The following is a 24772-nucleotide window of genomic DNA, read 5'->3' as shown; positions in this document are numbered from 1 at the left end:
TGTGTGTTTTGTCCTATATTTTTAGGTTTATTTTTAATTCCAGCCCTTGTCCCCGCAGAAGGCCTTTTGCAATGTGTTAGGCCGTCGTTATGAAATAAAAGTTTAATAAATAAATTGTACCCATGTTAATAAGAACAGAAAAAAGAATGCGTTGTGAAATATTTTTGTTGATTGATAGTGTCTTGGTATGTAAGGATGAGACTGTTTCGTTATATCCTCCACAACCTTCTAAGGCAGAAGCATTCTTCTGATACAGCATTATGTTTGTGGTTTTTTCTTCCGATGACTGTCTATCAAGCCTTTCCGTTTATAATCTGATGCTAAATTGCAGGTTTTTCAGAATATATTGTTGTCCGCAAAGAGTGTCCCATCGGGGTTTTGACATGCTCTTCTGTTCAAGAGATTTTTTTTCTCTGGTTGAATTCCAAGTCTCTCCCCTTTAAATGTCACAATTGCCCCATTTTTATAGCCTCAGATGATCAGGGATTGAGTCTGTTGGAGATGATCAGTTTGAGCAAAGTGAGGTGTAGAATCACTGATCTACAAATAGTAGAATTGCAGGAAATGAGATTTAAAACGGCTACATTTTCTGCTACCTCATGGAATAACGTAGAATTGCAGAAAAGGAGATTTGAAACTGCACATTTTTCTCTGTGCCAACAAGAAGTGTGAACAGTTTGGTGTCGCATGGGTTGCGAGGTATGGGTTTGTTACTATGCCGATAAATGCCAACATCCATCCAGACATTTGCCACCTAGGACATTTGTGTGACAGACCATCTCAAATAGTACTGAGGTACCCCTGCTATAGGCCTACACCACATAAATGGCTCCTAGCCTCCCATGCATAACCCTACTTTTATTCCTTAACACTAAGACTAAAACTAAATCATATAAAAACTCAATAGAATTTTTTTTAGCAAACCGAAACTGAATAAAAACGAGTAAATCAAGTCTGAAAAATAAATTAAACTAAATTGAAATAAAAACAAATAGAAAATCCAAAAATGGTATTAACTTTGCTCCAAAGACAGACCACCCAAAGTAAAGACAGAGTGATTAATCCTGAATCTGATCCACACTGGGTTTTTAGCTGTTACACAACTTTGTATTCTCAAATACTGTATGCCATAGACATAGTTATGTGTCAGGTTACGTTCAATTCTATGGACACAGAGCCCTTCCCTACACAGGCAGGGAAATCATGTGGTTTGGATTAGACTGTAGTGATGTGTCACTGATGTAGACGAGACCCTGGTGCCACACCAATCTGAAGCTTAGCAGTCCTGTTTAACCACAGGATAAATTAGATGGCACAATAACAGTGTCTTAAACATCTTAGACTAGATACAACAAGGTATAGAGGATTGTTTTGGTGTGGGTTAATTGATAGACAGAATGGCCCGGAATGCAGATAAACATACAGACCTTTTAAGGAGTTGAAGAGGGATGATAACATGGGTTTGATATAGTGATAAGAAGTAAGTCTCGTCTTTTGATCACACACACACACACACACTGGAGTTTGTCTGGATTGTGAATGACTCACATCCTCTCAGCCTTTGACCTCATGAGAAGGGAGGTAGAGTTTGCTTCACTTCCAGGAATTGAGTGGGATGCTTCCTCATGTGTCATACTGTAAGGAGGTGTAGTCTATATTGTATGTACCCACCTTTTTTTGCTTTCAGATTCACTCTGAGGAACACAGTGGTTTGGATGGGAAGGGCAGCTTGTACTGTACCTGCCAGGTGGAAGTAAATGCTGCTATGTTATTGGTTGGAAAGAGTCTCATGGTGTTGATTTGCCCACACCCATTTTCCTAAGCACACATACTTACATGAGCACAGCACACAGCAGTGCCAGACAGCAAAGTGTTACTGAGGAGAAGGAAAAGAGGGAGGTTGAAACAAGCATCAAGAAATAAGAGAGGAGTGATAAGAAAAACCTGAAGGTATGTAACATGCCTGAGCTTTCTATGGCGGTAGAGGTGATGATTTAAAAAAAATGTTGTGTGTAGAAAGGCTTATCCTAGTACTTAGACATCTTTCTGGAAATACTGATTTGAAAGTTAAGTTGGATGCTTAATTTGGCATCCAACTTGGTATTTTGCTCTCTGTGCTCAAGTCATTTCCTATTAGTTAAATATTTGATTTGTTGTCATTCATATGCTGCTGGCAATTTCCAAAATGTGTTGTCTGAGGTGATATTTTGTATTGATGTGTGTGGTGTTTGATCAGTGGACAAAGAAATAGAGAAGTGTTAAAGGTCCAATGCAGCCGTTTTTATCTAAATATCAAATAATCTATGGGTAATAATTAAGTACTTTACTGTGATTATTTTCAATTAAAATGGTCTAGAAGAAACAAATAACGTATTAGCAAATAATTTGTCTAGGACTGTCTGGAAGTGGTTTGAGTGAGAGGGGAAAACTGAAAACTAGCTGTTATTGGCAGAGAGGTTTGAAACTTTCTTTCTTATTGGTCTATTAACTAATTTACTGCCTGGTGATGTCACCAGGTAGTCCAAAACGCCATCCCACCAAAACAGGCTGAAATTTCAGGGTCTCTTTTCAAACAGCTCGTACACTAAAAGGGCATTAATGATAATTTTCACCATATTATTCCAACTTCAGAGTTTGGAAATATACTGTATATAAAACACAGGAAACCATGTTTTTTCGAGTGCACTGGACCTTTAAGGCTGGTCTATATTCCAGAGCAGCATATTTGGATTAATGCCAACCTGCTAAATGGGGACTTCAATATTATTGTTATTCATAATAACGGTGGTGTATCTGCTGTTGGTGGATGTGTGCAAGGTGTCTCATTACCAAGGAAAAGTATAGTCTATGTCTACCTGTCCTGTCTTACCATATCTGTTAAAAAAGGACATCTAAACCAATAGGCTAGTTTGACAGTACAGTACATGTTAGCTCGGAACCCCAGCGGCTATTTCCTAACTAGAATCCTCAACATCCTCCACATTGGCTAATTGTTTTTGTACTGTGAACCATGTGTAATTCTGAAATGACAGTTGAAATGAACGTGCATACTGTAGAACAGTAAGGCTGAGAGTGAATGCATGTCATCTGCTTGCCCTGGTTTCCAGACAGAAAGTCTGTGTGACGTCCCAGGAAACAAGTGGACACTTCACTGTCTCTGTATGTCACCGAGAAACATGACCAGGCAAAGCCTGTGTATGCAGTGAGTAGTAGCTTGGGGTCTTCAAGTTCACGAGTTCAGTGACTCAATGAGAGGCCTGAGTTGGATGAGTAGCTGCTGTGTGCTGGCTAGTGCCTTACTCCTTGCTGATTTATTCATCCATAGGAACCATGAGTCATTTTTCACAATAGTGGCCTACTGTCACTCACTGTAGACTACTCATACCATAGACCTATGGCTTACACACACCATATGCTGAGATACGAGGAGTATGATTGTCTAGGGTAGAATCTTATTTTTGTTCCGTTATTTGTGAGGTAAATGTAATATACTATATATTTTTCTTCCTATTCGGCCAGCAAGAGCAGTCTTTTCCTGAGAACAACCGAGATGACCGTCGCTCCGTTCAGTCGCAGACAGTGGGCCTCCCAGTCCCTCAGAGTCACAGCTGCGGAACTGTCCATAGTCGGCACCAGAGGAAAGAACAATGCCATCGCTGAGCGCTTCTCGAAGTAAGTGGGGTATAGTAGTATTAAATCTATTTATAAATAACTCAATATAGTTCATATGTGTCGTTTACAGTGGGAGCAAATTACGGATAGTGGGCAGAATAAACAAGAAGTCGGACCAAGCCATGCGCGAGCGAGATCCTATCTGCGCGTTGTAGTATATTTCTGTTAGGGTTCGCCTCCTTTCTGAAATGTGCAACTCAGTTGAACCTTGCACTCCTTCGAAACAACGCAATTGAACCCCCAAAAACGTTGGCAAAGCGTCAAGTCTATAAAACGTTGGGCACCCTGTTCGTAACAGATTCTAGTTTTGGGAAAAGAAAGCTAAAAAAAAAGAGCATAATGTCGGCCCAGTTTCACCGAGTTCCATTCTCTCCCACTACCCGGGATCGGACTTCCTCTCACTACCATTATGCTTCAGCTTTGTAGCCCCAGTCACGTGTCTGGGTTACCCCTTCGGTCTGTGGTCATATAGCTCTCATTCCCTTTAACTGTTCCTCACTTTCTCTTCTTGCTTCACATGCACAGACACCCAGTTGTATCTATTGCTCTCACTCTCTTCCTATAACCTCATACTTGTTCCAAGGTAGAAACGTAAATACTCACTTCAGTGTTAAGTGTATCTTTCCCTCTCCTACTGACCACTGATAGCTTTTCTCACCCCAGTCCTTTCTGCTGCTTGGAACCATAGCATTAGATCACACACTCCCTCCCACTCTCTGTCCTCTCCGTGTCTGCTGGATCAGTACAAGATAAGACAATTACACCAGCAATATTTTGAAACTGGATTTAATAGTGCCAGTCTGCTTGTGCTATCATGCCAACTCATTGTCATGGAGTAGGCAAGAGCACAAACAGATCTGGGACCAGGCTAGAGTTTTACCAGTTTGTCTAGCCAAATGTGGAAACAGCACTGACTAAGCCATGATACAGCCAGACAGATCCAATTGATCCGTTATGCAACCCTAAACTCACAACCCCCTCCATCCTCTTCCAAGGTACCAACTGGCTGCAGAGGAAGCCAACTTGGAGAGGAAGAAAGCCGTAAGTACCCAGTCGAGGTTGAAGAGACTAATATCTAACAAAGCTAGAGACATTGGGATGAACCTATTTCTCTCTCAGGCCTAAACACGCACAGTCATGCCTGTCCACATATTGCATTTGGAGGATACACTAGTAAATCTTTAATCCGTCTTCAGAGACATTTAATCTGAAGGTAGATAACCTCTGTTGCTCCCAGTACCTCGCATCACTTCCTCGCTTCTGTTACAGACCTGATCCATTAACACTGGGTGGTCACGCACTTCACAGGCATGAAGGACTACAATGTAATGCCAGATCCCACATGGGCAATACAGACACACTTCCTGGAGGTCTGTTGGCTGGGCCCGGGAATGTCACCTGAGGGAATATAAACAGACAGCAGGGAATTTAGTTATTTTCATTAAGCTTTTTCAATCCCAGGTATGTGTCTGAGTCTGGAATAAGTCGACTGTCAGCTGTTGTATTGTATTGTGAGCAAGGCTTTCAAGGCATTTAGTGGGATTTTTTGTTGTTGTTGCTACAATTATGTACATCGTCACTGTTAGCAGGAGAGCTTAACATAAGAAAATCTGTTAGTCTTCACAGTTTGTGTGTGTGTGTAAGGGGGGGGGGGCATGCTGCTGGTCTCTATCCTCAAATGGTTCATTTCTCCAAAAATGACAATTTCCTGCTCTCTCGTTTTTGGGATTTTCCCCTTCTTTCAATTGACCATTTCAGTTTTTTTCTCTCTCTTACTCATCCTCTTTCTTTTCTTTCTATGTTCCCCCCTCTCTCTTCCACTGTTACTCTATTTATCTCCCTCCTTCCCTCTCTGTGTTTCTCTCACACTCTCTCCTGGCATAGAGGGGTGGGCAAGCTAGCTCCTTCATGCAGATCTTTTCTCAAAACTCACATCTGGGAGAGCTTTTATCATTTCCACCCAACAGACACAGAGCCAACTGGATCTCCAGGTTACCGGGCTTTCCAAGCTTTTTACTATTTTTCTTTGACAAAAGGAGACAGACTGTTGTGAAAGGAAAACTATGAATTGTTAAGGTCCTTATTTGTCATTCATTTAAATGGCTGTGAAACTTTTAGCTCCACTTATCTTACTGTTATGGTTGTCTAAACAGAGGACAATGCGTCCGTTGTTTACTTGAAAGCAAGCATTGAAGCTTGTGTTAAAAACCCCTTAGAGTGTTCTCGTCATATGGTCCTAGTCATTTGATGAGCATGAGAAACTGTGTCGTCATAACCAGGTTGGGTTAACCAGGGAGAGGTCTGGTAGGAAGATGCTAGTCAGGATGAAAGCTAACAGTACCTGTATTAGTAGCTATGGAAGAAATCGGAGACCGACTCGTCTCCTGAAACAATTGATGTGGGTGTAACACTGGTATCTGATCTGTATTCCCCCCCCCCCCGTAATTACTACCGCATATCATTCCTCTGCGTTTCTCTTTCACACGACACAAAACAAAAAAACTAATCCTGGTCTCTTAAGTATCGTTGTTATGGATTCAGCCAGTTGTGGATGCTTCTGGAATGTGTCAGTGATTATGATCCGTTAGTCAGACAGACTGTCGGTCTTTACCCCCTCCTCCAGGCTGCGGAGCCGTCGCCACAGACTTTCCGCAGTTGCAACCTGAGTCTGTTGAAGAAGCTTTGGGAGCAGCCTGTCCAGTCAGCCACACCTTGTGCCACGCTACCCCACACTCGCCGCTTACTCCCCTCAGATCCTAACGCCAAGCACCAGATCCAGACCCAGCCACCTCTCTCACCAGACCCCAACACCAGTCCCACAGCGGACCAGGCAGGACCAGGTATGGAGAGGAGATGGCAGCAGAGAGACCGAGAGAGGCAGGAGGGAGGAGCAGCAGAAGTGCCTTGTATCCCCAGTGAGAAGCCCGACATACCCCTCAACAACCTCAAGATGATGTTCGAGAAAGGAGAGAACCTTCAGAACAAAGTAAGTCCAAACCTACCGATTTACAAGCTACACGCCCCTAAATATTTTAATAGGATATATGTAATTTTCCTGCCATTTTCCACCACATAAATTATAAGAAATGAGAATGGCTAAACAGGAACAAAGCTGATGAACTACTGCAAAATGCATTGTTTGTTTAATCTTTTATTTTTATCAAAGTCGTTTGTTTCTTCAAATCTGTGGTTTCCGCATGTATTTTGGAGAAACACTTGTATATTGTTTAAGTATTAGAAGTCCAGTGTGGTCATGTTGATCAGGTGTTGTGAGGCCTTCTACTCTGTGGCAGTGACTTAAAAATGTGCCTTTCTTTCAAAAACAAGGACATTTCTAAGTGACAAACTTTTGAACAGTAGTGTACATGCATACATACTAACATACATACAGTGCATTCGGAAAGTATTCAGACCCCTTGACTTTTTCCACAGTTTGCTACATTACAGCCTTATTCTAAAATTGATTCAATAACATTCAAATCTCAATCTACACACAATACCCCATAATAAGAAAGTGAAAACAGGTTTTTAGAAATGCATGCACTTTTTTATATAAAACTGAAAAACCTTATTTACATAAGTATTCAGACCCTTTGCAACAAGACTCGATATTGAGCTCAGGTGCATCCTGTTTCCAATGATCCTCCTGATGTTTCTACAAGATCTGGGGAAGGGTACCAACACATTTCTGCAGCATCGAACTCTTTGGCCTGAGTGCCAAGCGTTACGTCTTGAGCAAACCTGGCACCATCCCTACGTTGAAGCATGGTGGTGGCAGCATCATGCTGTGGAGAATATTTTTCAGCAGCAGGGACTGGGAGACTAGTCAGGATTGAGGGAAAGATGAATGGAGCAAAGTACAGAGAGATCCTTGATAAAAAACCTGCTCCAGAGCGCTCAGGACCTCAGACTGGGGGTGAAGGTTCACCTTCCAACAGGACAATGACCCTAAGAACACAGCCAAGACAACGCAGGTGTGGCTTCGGGACAAGTCTCTGAATGTCCTTGAGCCGCCCAGCCAGAGCCCGGACTTGAACCCGATAAACATTTCTGGAGAGACCTGAGCGTCAACGCTCCCCATCCAATCTGACAGAGCTTGAGAGGATCTGCAGAGAAGAATGGAAGAAACTCCCCAAATACAGGTGTGCCAAGCTTGTAGCGTCATACCCAAGAAGACTTGAGGCGGTAATCGCTGCCAAAGGTGCTTCAACAAAGTACTGAGTACAGGGTCTGAATACTTATGTAAATTATATTTACACCCCTCCACTAATTGGAGTAAACTAAGGGAAAACAACACTTAGGCTTCTGCTTCCAGCCTATACATACTATATAGATTTTACGAACATACTTAGTTGAATAAACAATGTATTTTACAATAGTTATCTTTTGTTTGTTTTTAATCCCATCCTTCAGTTCCACTAAACCCCTCCCATCTCTCTTTGAACATGATCCAGTTTTGATTTCTGTTTGCCATATATTTTTCAACTGTGCTGTGATTCACAAAAGTTCCGAACATTTCTATTTTCATAGTCTCTACAGATTGCAGACCAACGATAAACACCTTTGCTAGAAGTATTATATTATTGATCGATTGACTAGGACTTGTCAAATCACCCGGCAGAGACCATGACTTTAGATGTGTTTGCTAAGGAAAGGCCCTGTGAAGCAGCCCTATGAATTGTAGAGTTTTGAAAGATTTTTTTTTCCTGAAGATGTAGCAGACAACATGTCTGTGTGTCGTCAATGTTCCTGTTCCAGAAGTAAAGAATGTTGTGCTGTGTGTTCTCCAGGGGTCAGAGCCCTCCTGGGGTTAGTCATGCTGCCAGTCACATGCATCGCTCTGAGTGTTCTCATCTCACAGTACATTCCTACAGATGGGCTAGATATAAACGTGCCCTTAGGCAGATAGGAGGGTTGGATGGGGGTTTCAAAACAAACTGTCCTCCTCCTCAAACTCACTTTGGAGGTTAACAGCCATTTTGATAATAGAAAAGTGGGTAAACTCATTTTAGAAGCAAAGGATCCTTTTTATTCGAGGCTAATAGTCTATATCTTGTTTATTTTCCCTGGCTTGTATGAAATATTAGGCGCTGGAAATGAAAGGCCAGACTTTCAATGCAACTTCCTTACGAGGTAGAGTCTTTGGTTGATTGTTGATCAAGATTCAGACCTTCATATTTTTTTTACTAAAGCTAGTTTACTAGTCGGTTTTTGAACATGGCCTGGGCACCAGATCAGAGGATTGTTTTGTAGCGGCTTAATGAGTTGCCTCGCCACACCCCAGCTGGTTGAACCTTCCTTCCTTCCTTAAGCACATTAGCAGCTTTCTCTCTCCCAGCTGAAAGCCAGGAAGTGACCTGGGCTCTCCCCACACACCCCCACACCCTGGCCTCGACCCACACCTCCACGTCCAGCCCTGACTTGCTCCCTGCTCCTTGGCCTGTAGGCCTAGCCCCTCTCCCCGCTTCTCTTCCAGGGGCGGTGATGTCATGGGGTGGTGATGTCATGGGGCAGGCATTGCACGTGACTGCAGTAGAAATGAGCAAACTGAGCCTCCTCAGATAGCTCTTCCTCCCCGGGTCCTCTCGGATTTATCAAAGAAAAGGTCTTCTCTCCCCCTCCTCTCCCTGGAGGAGACGGTCATGAGGGAGAGGCACTTAATTGACCCAACTTCACCCCCCTCCCTCTTTAGCCCCCCCACTCCCCTCCATATGCCCCCATGAAGGCCTCCCCTCCCCTCTGCTCCTCTCTCTCTGTGTGACTGTGACGAGACAGAAAGGAAGGAGGCACCAGTCCAGTCGTGGTCCCTGCTCTGCTCTGTCAGGCAGCCCAGTCCAGTGGAGCCCCAGTCTAATGAACACAATTGAGTTAGCTGCTGTTGATGTTCCAAACTCCTCCAGGACAGGTATGAGTGCTCCAGCGTAACAGTCTTCTCTCTTCAACTCGTGCTTTGGTCTGCTTCTCCCTGTAGCTCCTTGCGTTGCTTTGCGAGAGGTAAATATATATATATATTTTTTTCTTTGTTTGGTCTCAAACCCCTCGACCTCGGACCTCCTTGAGCTCACTTTTAATCATTGCGGCTCTGAAACATAAAGCGGAGACTATCTGGGGTAATGCTTTCATTGCTTGTTGTTGGATTAGTATGTTTGTATTAGGTTATAGCGCATTATGCTGTGAATTGAATCTTTTGATGGGAGGCCTAGCATATACACAGACTACACTATGGTTGATGAAAGTACTGATCTGTCAGTGAATAGGGCTTTTTAAGGACTTTGTTTTTGTCAATGGTGGTTTTGTGCTATATGTAGCCTAGCCTACAACTCACTGATTTGAATTGGCCTTGTTTCTTGTTATTGTTCTGGGGCCCAGGCAGCCAGCCGGCAGGCGGTAGGCTTTAGGGAGGAGCCTCAGTCTGTCTCCGGGGGTTTTAATTGTCAGAGGGATTAGTGTCAGAGCTCTTTGTCTGGGCCGCTGATCAGTTCCTCCCTATCGAAGCTCAGCTGCCTTCTGGCTGTTTGTTTGTTTACATCCTCTGCCTGCTCCCCCATATTGTTGAGGCACCACCCGTGACCACCGTCTGGAGAGGGGTTGAGAGGAGAGGGATCAGGCTGAAGAGTGGTCACGCTTGGGAAGGGGCCTCCGGCTGCGTTTAGAGAGAGGTCTCTCGGCCTGGGGTCCGTCTGGGCCAGCTGGGGTCTGGCTTCCTCTGCCTGGCTCTGTCTGGAGTCTAGAGCCTATATTAATCCACTCTGGAGGATGGAACAGCACATATCATCCCCTTCTGCGAATGCAAATCTAAAATCCAGACGGCCACGAATGCACAACTCTATATAGACTTCTCCCCCAGAACAGCACTGCTGTCTCGTCCTTGTATTTCAGGATTTTATCCACCCTTTGCCTCCCCATCTCTCTCGGTCTGTCTGTGTATTATAAAGGTTGTGCCCGGCGCAGTCCCAGCCGACCAGGGCTTTGTGGCACCCTGCTGCTCCTCTAATCTCTGATACCGATCACACCCGTGGCTTACAGACACAAGTGGTACAGACGGATAGGAGGCAGGAGACCGGGCGTGTTCCAAATGGCACCCTATTCCCTACACAGAGCACTACTTTTGACCAGAGCCCTCTTTGCCCTGGTCAAAAGTAGTGCCCTATATTATAGGCAATACGTCAACATTTGGGGCTCAACCATAGGCTGTTCTGGCATTGAGCGGGTAGAGGCCAGGTGAAGCCAGGCTTAACTTGAGTCTCTGCTATTACAGGTGTGCCAAGAACAGCATGTCTTCTCCTCTCGGCTTTTACCACTGACCTTTTGGCTCTACGAAATCCCTCTCTCACCGATGGCCTGATCACTGAAACGAGAGTTGAAAAGTAGGCAGCCACTCGGTCTCGTCTTCAGCTGTGTTCAGAATGCGCCGTGCCGTGTGTCAGGCAGGAGGGTGACTGGTGAGTCTCCTGGCGGGTGCTGGTGTTGACTGGGGATGTGGGACTGTGGACAGGAAGCCAGACTGGGGTGTCCGTCTCGCCTTTTCTCCCTAAGGTTCTAGCTCACAAGGGGATTAGAGTAGAGGAGGGCTGGGCTGAGCACGAGAGGCAGACAGCTGGGACGGAGGCTGGACAACAAGCCAGGCTGATACTCCAGCTGACACCCTGACAGGCTGCCACACCACCTCCTCGCCTCTCTCACCTATTTCCTTCTCATCTCTCCGCACCACTCTTCTTACTGTCAGAGCACTGGGCTCAGAGCTGTCTGATGGATGGCCCTGGTTCTCCCCTGCCTTAAATTTAGTTTCAGCGACGTGAGCATCATATGGTTCTGTATGCAAAGCACGAGGCAAGTGCTGCTGGCCTTCTTCTGTATGTTCAGCCTGCTCAATCTACAATGTAAAGGCTACCCTAATGGAATATACCGTCCTGATAGCGTGGCTTGGTTCTGTGTTTCCAGGTGTCCAGAGAGTCTGTGAGGATTGGAGGGACCGGAGGCATCACTGACAACATGGATCAGCTACTTGGAGGTACTATTACGCTGACAGAGCTCTCACTCACCCACTCACGACACCAGAGTTAAAAGCAAATGTACTGTTCTCCACGAGGATGTACATATTGTTTCACTAGGCGTACAGACTGACTAAGCATATTGTCCAGACTACCTCTTTCCTGTAAATGTACTGGGTCAGTGAATGTAGATGGCGCCTTCCTAAAGTGCCGTGATCAGCAGAATGTCTGATTACAGGAAGAATGATAGTTACGGGAAGAGGGCTTTTCCCTTCTATTCCCCCTGTGACCCTGTGTTCCCGTCGCAGCCTGACGAACACCATGGGCATGTCCCAAATAGCATCCTATTCCCTATATAGCGCACTGCTGTTGACCTAAGCCCATAGGTTCTGGTAAAAAAAAAGAAAAGAAAAAGAGTGCACGATATAGGGAATAGGGTGCCACTTGGGACGCATCCCATGACCCAGACAGTCTGCATTGTGTTGTATGGATCACCTGTACTGTCGTCTCCATATCTTATGAGAGGTGTGTGTGTGTGTGTGTGTGTGTGTGTGTGTGTGTGTAACCTGTGCTTCTCTCTGTCCGGTCTCCTAGATTCAGGGAGCATAGAGTCCATGCCCCTGAGGGACAGGATGGCCATGTACCAGGCTGCTGTGTCTAAAACAGAGGTGTTATCCTCCTCAGTCAGCGTGAGTACCTGTCCTTTACTCTGCTTCACTGCCTGCCTGCCATGGAAGATCATGTAAGAAGTCCATGGTTCTTAAACCTGACGGAACTTGACTAGCCTCGTAAGGTATAACGATCCTGAAGTCGTGCGAGCTTACATTCTGTTCGAGAAACGAGATCGCAGCGGTGGTCTTGGATCAGGCTAGAACTTGACCTCAAAGTGAGAACTTCAGGCCCATCCCGGCCAGAAGCTGTCAGTTACGGGTTACTTTTACTTTATTTATTCATTTAACCAGGCAAATCAGTTAACAAATTCTTATTTACAATGACGGCCTACCCCGGGCCTAACTCTAAAGACGCTGGACCAATTGCGCTGGACCGCCTTATGGCGGTCCAGTCACGGTCGGTTGTGATACAACCTGGAATCAAACCAGGGTCTGTAGTGACGCCTCTAGCACTGAAATGCAGTGCCTTAGACCGCTGCGCCACTTATCCCAACTCTAAAACACGTCCCTGTTTTTCTCTCTCTGACAGAGTGATCAGCTGGACTCTGACCTCTGCAGCAAACAGAAGGAGAATGTACCCCCAGGCAGTGTGGACACGGTAAGGGATTGTGTTCTCGCGTGTGTGTGTGTGTGTGTGTGAGTGAGAAACATCTCTAAATCACCACCTCTCCCTCTCCTCTCAGGGTCCGGATTCAGAGCCCAACAGTAGGAAAGCATCTTCCACAGAGAGCAATGGTAAATGATTTGGTGCTCCACTGCATTTCACCAGATCTACAGTATATTCTTGTCTGTCATTATTTATGTCTCCTCTATAGGTTTCAGCTCATGAACATTAGGTCAGTATTTTCACAACAGCTCCCTCTGGTGTCCAATGTGTGCCATTACTGATTTTAGTCTCATCACAGCAGGCTCCAGTACCGGCACCTTCTCTGCATCCTCGACTCAGAAGGACCAAGCTCAGCCCAAGACCTCCAGGGTGAATTCAACAGTCCCTTTTCTGTATTTGTCTCAGAGCAATTGCCAAACCAACCATTCACTCTCCCAACGTGCCTTGAATGCCTCTATTTTTTTGTGTGTACAGAGCTTCTGCTTGCCTGCACGGGAGAGTTGTGTGTCATGTCAGAAGACAGTCTACCCTTTAGAGCGTCTGGTAGCCAACCAAAAGGTCTACCACAACACTTGTTTCAGATGCTCCCACTGCAACACCAAACTCAGGTGAGGGGATAGGATGGGACAGACACCATGCAGCAAGGAATTGTTTATTTGTTAAAACATCTGTTAATCTCACTATTAGTGGAATTGATATCGTCTTTAGGTCCACAGTGTCATTCCTTTTGAGTTAAGGATCAGGGTTTATGCGGCAAGATTAGAAAAAAATATTTCTCAATATGTTGTCTTTGTCTCCCTCTGCTGACCAGCCTGGGGACCTACGCCTCTCTGCACAGCCACGTCTACTGCAAGCCTCACTTCTGCCAGCTGTTCAAGGCCAAGGGCAACTACGACGAGGGCTTCGGCCTGCGCCCTCACAAGGAGCTGTGGGAGATCAAAGGAGAGAGTGGGGCTGGGGAGGAACCCAGGACAGAGCTGACTACCAAGGCCACCTCCTTTTCCAAAGACAAGCTGAAGAAGTGCGCCTCTACTGGCACGCTGTTAATCAGCCCAGCAGTAGAGGAGTCTCCACTGGCCAAGGTCAACGTGGTGACGGCCTCCTTGGAGACCCGCGCCCAGAGCTCAGCAGAGAAGGACAAGCCAGTGGAAACACGTCGGCTGAAGATCTCCTGGCCCCCCCGCACTGAAGGAGACGGAGAGGGGGGTAACAATGGGGACAGTCCCACCTCAGACGGGAGCTCCGCTGGGAAACAATCCCGTGCTAAGTGGCCCCCAGAGGATGACTCAGCCTCCACCGACCAGAGCCCAGAGCCCACCGTACACTCCACCCTCTGCAGGAGCGCCTCCCTCAAGGAGCGTAGCCGACCCTTCTCATTGGCCATGGCCTCCCATGCTCCCGCTGCCAGTCAGACAGCTAATACTGAGCCACTGGAGAGGAGAAGCTCATTCGAGGACAGGGAGCCTGAACTGGCCTGTAGCCCTGAGGAACAAGGCATGGAGGACCGGGAACAACCAAACAGCCTGTCACCCGACTACCACACGCCTTCTGACGACAGCTACGTGGACATCCACACCAGCTCTGAGGACGAGGGGATGGAGGGGAGAGTCGCACGTCTGAAAGACCACCACGAATTACTAGAAACAAACCATGAACAGGGAGCAAAGAATGACAGGGAGGAAGAGGAAAAGCTGGAGGGAGAAGAAGAGGGAGCAGGAAAAGAGGGGGAAGGGTTACCTTCCCAAAACTGCCAGACTGCCTCGTCAGAGATTGCCGCGCCCCCCTCGTCTCTGGAGACTGAGCCGAGGTCCAAGACCAACCGCACGTCTCAGGATGTGGGCTTCTGGAATGGCGAGGAGGCCGTGTCTGTAGAGGAGATGATTAAGAGGAACCGCTACTATGAGGAAGATGAGGACGAGGAGGACTGAACTGGCGTTTATCATGCCATGAAAACGATCAGCCATTATCACCACACTGACTGTTAACTTCCTCCCCTCTCTTCATTTCCCTGTTACTAAGGAACAGTGTCTGGCTGCGTTTGGTGCCATGTCAGGTGTTTTACTCTCTCTGAGCTCTATTTGTGCCTCTGAACTATCACCTCAATTGGAGTGATCAAGTCCTCAGAATATCTACATTGTTAGTTTTCCATAATATAGATTTATTGAAGCACAGATCAGTCTCATGTTTGTGTATCATTCAACGCTAATTTTAAGATATTCCATGATCTGAAACAACCTATTGTGGTCATTTATTTCTGTCCATTCTACCGTAGTCTGAATGATGGCACAGTAAAAAACAAACGAATGCTGATGATACCAACTGAACCAAGTGAATGAGACATACGAGTCTGTATTTAGAGAGTCCGATGAATGTTTTTAAGGTGGATTGTTTGATCAGAACCGCAGGAGAGCTCAGCTGAAAGGACAGGATCGGTTTTCCCCATATTCATTCTGCTTGTTATCATTGTTTGTATGAATTAAAAAAGGATGCACAAAATATTCTGTGACCTCTAGTCTCATTCTAGTTTGGACACCGACTCATTCAAGGGTTTTTCTTTATTTTGACTTCACTACATTGTAGATTAACAGGAGACAAACTATGAAATTACACCTATGGAATTATGTAATAACCAAAAAAATGTTAAATCTAAATATATTTTACATTTCAGAGTCTTCAAAGTAGCCACCCTTTACCTTTAGGACAGCTTTGCCCACTCTTGGCATTCTCTCAACCAGCTTCAAGACTGTTGGAAAAGCATTCCAAGTGAAGGAGTTCCTACATGCTGAGCACTTGCAGGCTGCTTTTCCTTCACTCTGCGGTCCAACTCATCCCAAACCATCTCAATTGGGTTGAGGTCGAGTGATAGCGGAGGCCAGGTCATGATGCATCCCTCTCCTTTTTGGTCAAATAGCCCTTACACAGCCTGGAGGTGTGTTGGGTCATTGTCCTGTGGAAAAACAAATGATAGTCCCACTAAGCACAGACCAGATGGGATGGTGTATTGCTGCAGAATGCTGTGGTAGCCATGCTGCTTAAGTGTGCATTGAATTCTAAATAAATCAGTGTCACCAGCAAAGCACCTCCTCCATGCTTCACGTGGGAACCACACGTGCGGAGATCATCCGTTGACCTACTCTGCGTCTCAAGGACTTTTCAGACCAAGGCCAGATTTCTACCAGTCTAATGTCCATTGCTCGTGTTTCTTGGCCCAAGCAAGTCTCTTCTTCTGATTGGTGTCCTTTAATAGTGGTTTCTTTGCAGAAATTCGACCTTGAAGGCTTGATTCACTCTCCTCTGAACAGTTGATGTTGAGATGCGTCTGTTACTTGAACTCTGAAGCATTTACTTGGGCTGCAATTTGAGGATGGTAACTGATGAACTTATCCTCTGCAGCAGAGGTAACTCTGGGTCTTCCATTCCTGTGGCGGTCCTCATGAGAGCCAGTTTCATCATAGCGCTTGATGGTTTTTGCATCTGCATTTGAAGAAACTGTAATTTCTCTTTGCTTATTTGTTCTGTTCTTGCCATAATATGGACTTGTTTTTTTTTTTACCAAATAGGGCTATCTTCTGTATACCACCCCTACCACTCGCAACACAACCGATTGGCTCAAATGCATTAAGAAGGAAAGAAATTCCACAAATTAACTTTTGTCAAGGCACACCTGTTAACTGAAATGCATTCCAGATGACTGCCTCATGAAGCTGGTTGAGAGAATGCCAAGAGTGGCTACTTTGAAGAACCTCAAATATAAAATATATTTTGATTTGTTTAACATTTTTTTTGGTTATTACATGATTTTTGCGTATGTGTTATTTCATAGTTTTTAAGTCTTTTTTCTTCAATGTAGAAAATAGTAGAAATAAAGAAAAACCCTGGAATGAGGAGGTGTCAACTTTTGACTGGTACTGTATATCAAACAGTGAAAGTCAAACAATTGTAGTATGGAAATAACTACCTTTTAATGCATATATTAATTAGTAAGACAGCCTTCCTGGAAGTAGGCAAGGTGCTAACATTTACATTGAGATCATGGTTGCCAAATTCTGATAATTTCCCCAAAATTCCCAGGTTTCCCATCAATCCTGTCTGGAAGGTTCAGGAGGGAATACGCAGGAAATCCAGAATCCTCCAACCACGATTTCTGGAAAACCTGAGAATTATTGGAAAGTTACAATTTTGCAACCCTAATTGAGATACAAGTACAGCCTTCTTTCTCTTGCTTGTATGTCATCTATGAATAAGCATGTCTATGGTCTTCATGATGCCTGAACCGTGACTACAGAGGTGCTGCTGTGTGGGATTGTGTCAATATCAAGGGAATGAGGCATGTCCAGGTGACAGACAATGTCCCAAATGGCACCCTATTCCCTTTATAGTGCACTACTTTTGACCAGGGACAATAGAGCTCTGGTCAAAAATAGTGTGCTATATAGGGAATACGGTGCCATTTGGGACGCACACAGAAGCATCTCATGGCGAGTTAAATCATACAAACAGAAATGCAATATGGCGGATTGATCAGAATCCTTAAACATTTGGCATAGATCGGAACAAGTCTCTTAAACCTTATGAACAAATGACAAGCGCTCAGTCTCTTCCTCTGTATACATTTAGACAGGCTCAGTCCCAAATGGCACCCTATTCCCTACACTGTGCACTACTTTTGACCAGTGGGCCATGGTAAAAAATTAATTGTGCACTATGTAGGGAATAGGGGGCCATTTGGGACCACAAACAAACATTCCTCTCAGATTGGACTGAACAGGATGCTGATCGCACTCTGCTGGTTCTACTGTGTACTAGACACCACCCGACTCAACCATTTCTAACGTGCTTGTGACAAAAGTATACTCTTGCAGAAGACATTGATGATCTCGTGTGCAGTTGATCTATTATCCTCAACCAAAATATGTTCATGAAAAATGAATCGGAACATATAATTAGGCAAAAGTAACCGCTTGTAAATTACACTGGGAGTGGATAGAGTACACTTAAAAAGTGCTTGGGATTTTTAACTAAACCCTCACCACCCATCCCCCCCTATTACAAAAAGCCAACAGTCTCTCTCCCACGTCTTCAGTTATAGAATTCCATGTAGAGAGAAATCTAGGAAAATATATAGGAGATTATGAATCTATACAGTCAAACATATATGACATAGAATATATACATACACTACATGGTCAAAAGTATATGGACACCTGCTCGTCGAACACCTCATTCTAAAATCATTGGCATTAATATGGAGTTGGTCCCCCCTTTGCTGCTATAATGGCCTCCACTCTTCTGGGAACCCCCCTTTGCTGCTATAATGGCCTCCACTCTTCTGGGAACTTTGCTGAGGGGACTCGCTTCCATTCAGCCACAAGAGCATGAGTGAGGTCGGGTACTGATGTTGTGCAATTAGGCCTGGCTCGCAGTATGCGTTCCAATTCATTCCAAAGGCGTTCAATGGGATTGAGGTCAGGGCTCTGTGCAGGCCAGTCAAGTTCTTCCACACAGATCGACAAACCATTTCTGTACGGACCTTGCTTTGTGCACGGGGGCATTGACATGCTGAAACAGGAAAGGGCCTTCCCCAAACTGTTGCCACAAAGTTGGAAGCAGGCTCGATTGTGTGCTCGATTGTATACACCTGTCAGCAACGGTTCTGGCCGAAATAGTCAAATCCACTCATTTCAACGGCTGTCAATATACTTTTGTCCACATACCATGGTCGTGTATATTCCCACATTAACATCATTTCCAGTCTTTGATAAGGGGTTACTTGATACCAGGATGCCATCCATGTGATATGGAGAATATCGTTTTTACTCCCACCTAGCCCAGCTCAAGCCTGGTCCCAAATCTGTGTTTGGCATGACAATGACCATAAGAGTAGGCTATAAAGCACTAACAGATCTGGGGCCTATCAAGCTCAGCTCAGCTCCAGGAGGCAGGTTAGTGAGCACTCACAGGAAGGTACTACTCACTCAATCACACACACAACCTACCGGCATCCCAAATGTCACCCTATTCCCTATATAGTGCATTATTTTTTGTCCAGGGCAAATAGGGCACTAGTCAAAAGTAGTGCACTATATAAGGGATAGGGTGCCATTTGGGAAGCAACTTCCAGTGCTCACAGGAGAGCACTACTCACTCACTAGTGCCTATAACATGAACTGCCAGCAGGCTCTCGGACTCTGTTGGACATGCATTGCTATGTTTGGGGCCATGACAAATGAAATCAACAAAGTGTGCCAGTAGACCTCACGAGAGACATTTCAGGGGCTCCACTGTTTCAGAGCCCAGGACCAGGCAGGGCTGACTATTTGCTTTGACAGGGGAAAAAAAATGTGGCTTGATGATGATAAAACAACAAATTGCACAGAATTATCCAACAACTGGGCCTCAGGCGTAGCCTTTAGTTTAGCCACAGTGAATCCTGATGGTATTGTTGCCACAGTGAATCCTGATGGTATTGTTGCCACAGTGAATCCTGATGGTATTGTTGCCACAGTTAGTCCTGATGGTAGTTTTAGGAGTCGCTGGCTTGAATACCCGAGACAACAATGTGAGAAAAAAAAAAATCTATGTTACCTTGAGCAAGGCACTTTACCCTAATTTGCCAAACTACTATTGCTGACGCTGTAAAATAACACATTTCTCTGCATCAGTGTATATATAAATTTTTGCCACAGTGAGTCCTGATGGTTGTGACTAAGGTTGGGATTCTATTCAAGTTGTGTTACAGGGTAGCATTTTATACAGCCCACAATATGCCTTTTAACAGCATTTTCCCAGACGTTTGCAGAGATCAAATAAATGGTAAACGCTCAAGAAAAAAATACCTTTAAAAAGTCAGTTATAGAACGCCATGGAATGAATCCCTGCCCTAGTTTCACTATGCTGATCCCCAGTAAGGCTTGATGTGGTCACTGGTCAGGCAATGACAGGGTGCAGTGTTCAGTTTCTGGACTCATCTTATCCACTAAGAGGATGCAGGCTGGTCAGGTTCATCCACTGAGGGGGTGCAGGTCTACCTTGACCTTTTCTCCGCTGCTCAGCATCCCCACGGTGGGGTAGAACCCCCCTGGGGGCACCACCACCTCACGGCGACCCATCAGCTTCCCGTTCCGTGTGAAGAACACCTGCCACACAGCCACAGGGGGGCGCCAAAAAGACACAGATTCACCACTGTTTACATTCACATTTGAGTAATTCAGCAGACCCTCTTATCCACAAAGACTTAGGTCAGGATTCAATCAGAGGGGCATTGTAGACTACAGGCAATGCACCCTTTTAAGGCAATTTCGCGGTACTCGCGGAGATTGCTGCGAATGTCGGCTCAAGTGTAAATGGCCTTTAAAAAGTCAAGTTCAATGTGATTGGCTAAAACGTGCCTTTGATTGAATCCCGGCCTTCAACTGAGGTAGGCAAAACCACCACATCATAAATGAAGAACACCTGCATAGCCACAACGGGACGCCCGAATACATCCCTTACAGTTACTGACACTCACTCGTTCAAATCACACATCAAATATTTACCCCACCATTCTAAAAGCAGCTCTTTATATATGAAGGCCTGTAGAGTTTCATGTCTTTGATGAATGGTGTTTAAAAAAAATGGCAGAGCTGCGATTTTGTCAATATCGCTTTTCTCATGTAGCTGTGAAATTACTACACCCTTAGTGACTCCAGTGTGTGTGTGTGTGTGTGTGTGTGTGTGTGTGTGAGAGAGAGAGAGAGAGAGAGAGAGTGGTGCGGTACGTGCAGTGTGGTCCCAGAGTGTTCTGTAATGTCAAAGCAGGCTTTGTTGGTAATGTGTCCCCACTGAATAAATATGAACAAATCCCTGGATTACAGCTGGGCCAGTTCTATTCTCACTCTCTAAGGTTGCAACAGCAGCACAGATGGCACCCTATTTCCTACATAGTGCACAACCAGATCCCTGGTTAAAAGTAGTGCACTGTGTGGGGAAAAGGGTGCCATCTGGGATACAGCCTACAGTCTTGCTGACCCCTCGTTGCACAATGCAGCAGTGAGACTCGGGCCAAGGCCTGGCAACCATATGAGACATATGATCTCTGTAAAGAATGCTGCTTCACCATTCCAGCAGCTACAGTCAATCAAAATAACAACAAACCCCATCAAAACCACAATGCAGAGTCAGTTCATGAATTTACGTCAAAGGATTTGCATGTGAGAAGGTAAGTGACACAAGTGACTGAGTCTAGAGTATTGTGTTGTGTGTGTGTGTGTGTGCGTGTGTGTTGTGTGTGTTGTGTGTGTGTGGTGTGTTTGTGTGTGCGTGCCCAATGACATGTGCTCACCATGACCTTCCTGCCGTCATGCTCCTGGTCCAGTTCGCCCCCCTCTTCCTCCTCCTCCTCATCATTCAGGTACAGAATGTTCTGGATGCGCCCCTCGCCCTGCCTTGGCAGCACCTCCAACGGGTCCCACTCATCTATGTCATCTGAAGACAAAAAACAAAAAGGGGCAAATCTTAACTTTCATTATTTCCATCAGGGACACAACTTTCACTGGGGAAATGTCCCCCCACATTCTGATTTATTTTTTGCCCCCCCCCAATTTTATCATTGCACTGTGATACAAAAACACGGCGCTGGTGTGCTTTAGGACCATGCATACGCCACGGAGCTGTCAGGTAGGCTGTTATATGTTTTCAGTCGGCTGGATTTAGGACCTGACAGACACCACAGAACAGAGTGTGCAGACCGGCTGTGTGAAGGCAAAGCTTCTGAACCGCTGCAGTGTAGGACCATTATGTGAGAGATGGACAGAGCCAGCTGCTGTCTGTGTTGCTCTTTTTTTCCGAGTTTGAAAAGCAAGCAGAGCCAAAACTGGCTACTCTTTAGTTGACTAATCTAGCTGGCAACGGCAACTGCTGTTTGACAGAAGAAAAAAAAAATTATTCCCAATGCTGAGCTAGAAGTGTAACTGACATGTTACTTTAGCTAATGTTTCATCCCCTCTGGACTTAAGTTAATGAACTACTAGCAGGTAGTTAGCTAGCTAATACAGACAGTTCAGCTTGAGCTAGTCTCTAGCTATCTGTCAGGTAGCAGTATCTAACAGCTGTTGTGTGTATGGAAATGTTTTGTAGCCTCTGTTTTGTCCCATTTCAACAGCAGTAAATTTGATGATTTACCATTCGCTAGAGCTAGCCAAAGTTGGCTAACATTAGCTATAATTTTTGCCTCAATCACACTAGATCTAAATCAACTGATGAAACCAGCAGCCAAACGATTGAAGACCGATATTCTGACATTTCTGCAGCGCAATTTGAGTTTTATTAGTCAGTATAGCAATTTAATGTTATCTGTCAGTTTACATAGCAAACTCCCTACTTATCACACTGACACAGTATGAACAGCTCTACAGGCTTCACTGTCATGATGCACAGTCAGTACACAATACTATTCTCATCATGTCTTAGCAGGATCAGATGTTGACAGGCCAGGTGAATTTTACAGTAAGTTACAACAATCAGTGAATGGATACAAAGTTTCATCTTGAGTTGATGGTGATAAGGGGTCTCATCAGGGTCAGACGGTGACAGGGGTCTCATCAGGGTCAGGATCAGATGGTGACAGGGGGTCTCATCAGGGTCAGACGGTGACAGGGGTCTCATCAGGGTCAGGATCAGATGGTGACAGGGGGTCTCATCAGGGTCAGACGGTGACAGGGGGTCTCATCAGGGTCAGACGGTGACATGGGTCTCATCAGGGTCAGACGGTGACAGGGGGTCTCATCAGGGTCAGACGGTGACAGGGGGTCTCATCAGGCTCAGACGGTGACATGGGGTCTCATCAGGGTCAGACGGTGACAGGGGGTCTCATCAGGGTCAGATGGTGACAGGGGGTCTCATCAGGGTCAGACGGTGACATGGGGTCTCATCAGGGTCAGACGGTGACATGGGGTCTCATCAGGGTCAGACGGTGACAGGGGGTCTCATCAGGGTCAGACGGTGACAGGGGTCTCATCAGGGTCAGATGGTGACAGGGGGTCTCAGCAGGGTCAGGATCAGATGGTGACAGGGGTCTCATCAGGGTCAGACAGCCAGGGAAGACCAGTCTGTCAGCACAGAGGTGAACTTTTGCAGATACACTTTATTTTCTCTGTGCAGCAAACACTGGACAAGCAAGAAGCTTCAAAGATGTAGACTATTTTAACGCAGTCGGAAAAACCTCTAAAGTTGATTTCCAAACTGTATCAAGGGTTGATCGAGGTTCTCTCGATGACACAAAACATGTCAAACAAAAATGTGAGGAAGACCTGGGAGACGCTATTGATGATGAATGGACACATGTTAGAATGCCCAGTCATGTTCATATAATCTCAGACACAAATGACTGCAGTTTAAGACCATCCATAGAACATCCTATATGCCAGTGAAACTGAATATCATGCACTCAGAAATGTCATTCGTCCGCTGGAGGCGTAAAACACAAATTGTGACATATGTGCAAATGTTATGGTCTTGTGAAGTCTGGCTGAATTCTGGTAAAGAAGTATGTTCTTTTATCTCAGCATATCTACAGATTCTCAGTTCACCCTGTTTATGTTTGATTGGAAATGATGATACTGGAGACTGTTATTAGAAGAAACTGTGTAACCTAGCATTTATAGTGACTAAGAACTGCATTCCCATTCATTGGAAGGTTGGTTATCCTCCCACAATGGATGGAAGAAATGTCAAGTTATGTATCAGTAGATTTGATTTATTCCCAGATTAAGGGCATAGTGTGCAACTTTCATAAGGTCTGGATGCCTTATATGGAATACTGTACGACAAAAGGAGTCTGTATTGAAAACATGCCCACGACAGGAGAGATACCTATTTAGGCAATCCCTCGCTGCTGGGCTGCTCAGTCTTGACCCTGAGGTTCTGTTGGACTGTTGTTCGTCACTCTGGTCTTGGCCTAACACACCGGAAACCAATAATGAATGTTTCACTAAGATCCTAAAGCTGAGTGGGGTGTGTTGGGTTGGGGCGCTACAAGGCCGTGGACTCCTAAGGGCAGGACTGGGTGACCCAGCTCTATTGTATGCAAGTAAAAAGAGCTCTACAGTACTATTAGACCTATGATATGAATTATATGGAGGATGGACTGTTTGTGTGTTCATGTGTAGGTGTGTTTTTATTAAAACTTTTGTTTTTCAAACCTTTCCCTTGAGACAAAAAAAAATAAGAAAAAAAGATGGGAAGGCATTTGTGCTGGGGAGAGTTGAGGTATTGACTCGACTGGTGGAGATCGGGCAGGCGGATCGGGCTGGCTGAAATTTGATAGAGGACGTCTCAATCAAGACTATCGAAAGAATTGATAATTTATTTGTAAGAGTTGTTCATTTGTTAGGTTATTGGTTAAAGGCGCAACACAATATTGATTATTGAATTATCATGGATCTAGGTCAGTCTTACCAATCACTTAAACAATACTTAATAATGATCTCTTAGCTTGACTGGGGGGCATTTTTGCTTACTTTTTGTTGTTCTAAACAGAGACGGCTAGAAGGGCCATGGGTCATATTAGATTGTGTAGAATTGCAGGAAATGAGCTTTAGATGCCCCGCAAAAAATGGGAGAACCCCCCCGCCAAATTATGTACCCCCCACTTCTAAAGCCAAAGTTGTGCCCCTGATTTCCATTGAAATTTCCATCAATGTATGACTAAGTAATAATTGGGCAGAAGTGAAGATTTGCCCCCCCCCCCTCTCAACTCAGGCAAGTGTCACTACTTCCTCATTATTCTACAACACATCTGTAGGTTGCAGGGAGGAATGGTCATGTCATTAATGGGAACAAGTGACATTGAAAAC

The 24772-nt window shown here is 45.1% G+C and overlaps 2 protein-coding genes across 7 annotated transcripts in view; one reads left to right on the top strand and one right to left on the bottom strand.

The window, feature by feature from the left end:
* Window positions 1-1684: 1684 nt before the first annotated feature.
* LOC135528440 (LIM domain and actin-binding protein 1-like) lies at window positions 1685-15437 on the top strand. 2 transcript variants are annotated; one of them, XM_064957519.1, is made up of 11 exons: window positions 1685-1950; window positions 3520-3672; window positions 4668-4713; window positions 6296-6658; window positions 11614-11683; window positions 12258-12352; window positions 12864-12932; window positions 13018-13069; window positions 13243-13310; window positions 13416-13549; window positions 13753-15437. In XM_064957519.1, exons 2-11 carry the CDS (start codon window positions 3551-3553, stop codon window positions 14867-14869), a joined length of 2136 nt encoding a protein of 711 aa, XP_064813591.1. In that variant the 5' UTR covers window positions 1685-1950; window positions 3520-3550; the 3' UTR covers window positions 14870-15437. The 2 variants fall into 2 exon arrangements, with proteins under 2 accessions (XP_064813591.1, XP_064813589.1); XM_064957517.1 differs by having other exon boundaries at window positions 13240-13310.
* A 1447-nt stretch (window positions 15438-16884) lies between these two features.
* Window positions 16885-24772, bottom strand: part of spryd3 (SPRY domain containing 3) — an 84770-nt gene continuing 76882 nt past the window's right edge. For all 5 annotated transcript variants that reach the window (XM_064957520.1, XM_064957521.1, XM_064957524.1 and 2 more), the window contains 2 exons: window positions 21262-21404; window positions 16885-20077 (listed from right to left, as the gene is read on the bottom strand). In XM_064957520.1, the coding sequence (XP_064813592.1) occupies window positions 19943-20077; window positions 21262-21404 (278 nt within the window). In that variant the 3' untranslated portion in view covers window positions 16885-19942. The remainder of the gene's footprint in view (window positions 20078-21261; window positions 21405-24772) is intronic.

The sequence above is a fragment of the Oncorhynchus masou genome, chromosome 33 (genome assembly GCF_036934945.1).
Source record: "Oncorhynchus masou masou isolate Uvic2021 chromosome 33, UVic_Omas_1.1, whole genome shotgun sequence".
NCBI lineage: Eukaryota > Metazoa > Chordata > Actinopteri > Salmoniformes > Salmonidae > Oncorhynchus > Oncorhynchus masou.
The sequence above is the reverse complement of the archived record's forward strand: the minus strand, read 5'-3'. Positions and strand labels throughout refer to the sequence as shown.

Bases quoted from the DNA above. Each gene is read 5' to 3' on its own strand.
- LOC135528440 (XM_064957517.1), top strand. From the start codon at position 3,551: ATGACCGTCGCTCCGTTCAGTCGCAGACAGTGGGCCTCCCAGTCCCTC. The intron at 4,714-6,295 runs GTAAGTACCCAG...CCCCTCCTCCAG, and splicing joins ACTTGGAGAGGAAGAAAGCC to GCTGCGGAGCCGTCGCCACA. The intron at 12,933-13,017 runs GTAAGGGATTGT...CTCTCCTCTCAG, and splicing joins CCCCAGGCAGTGTGGACACG to GGTCCGGATTCAGAGCCCAA.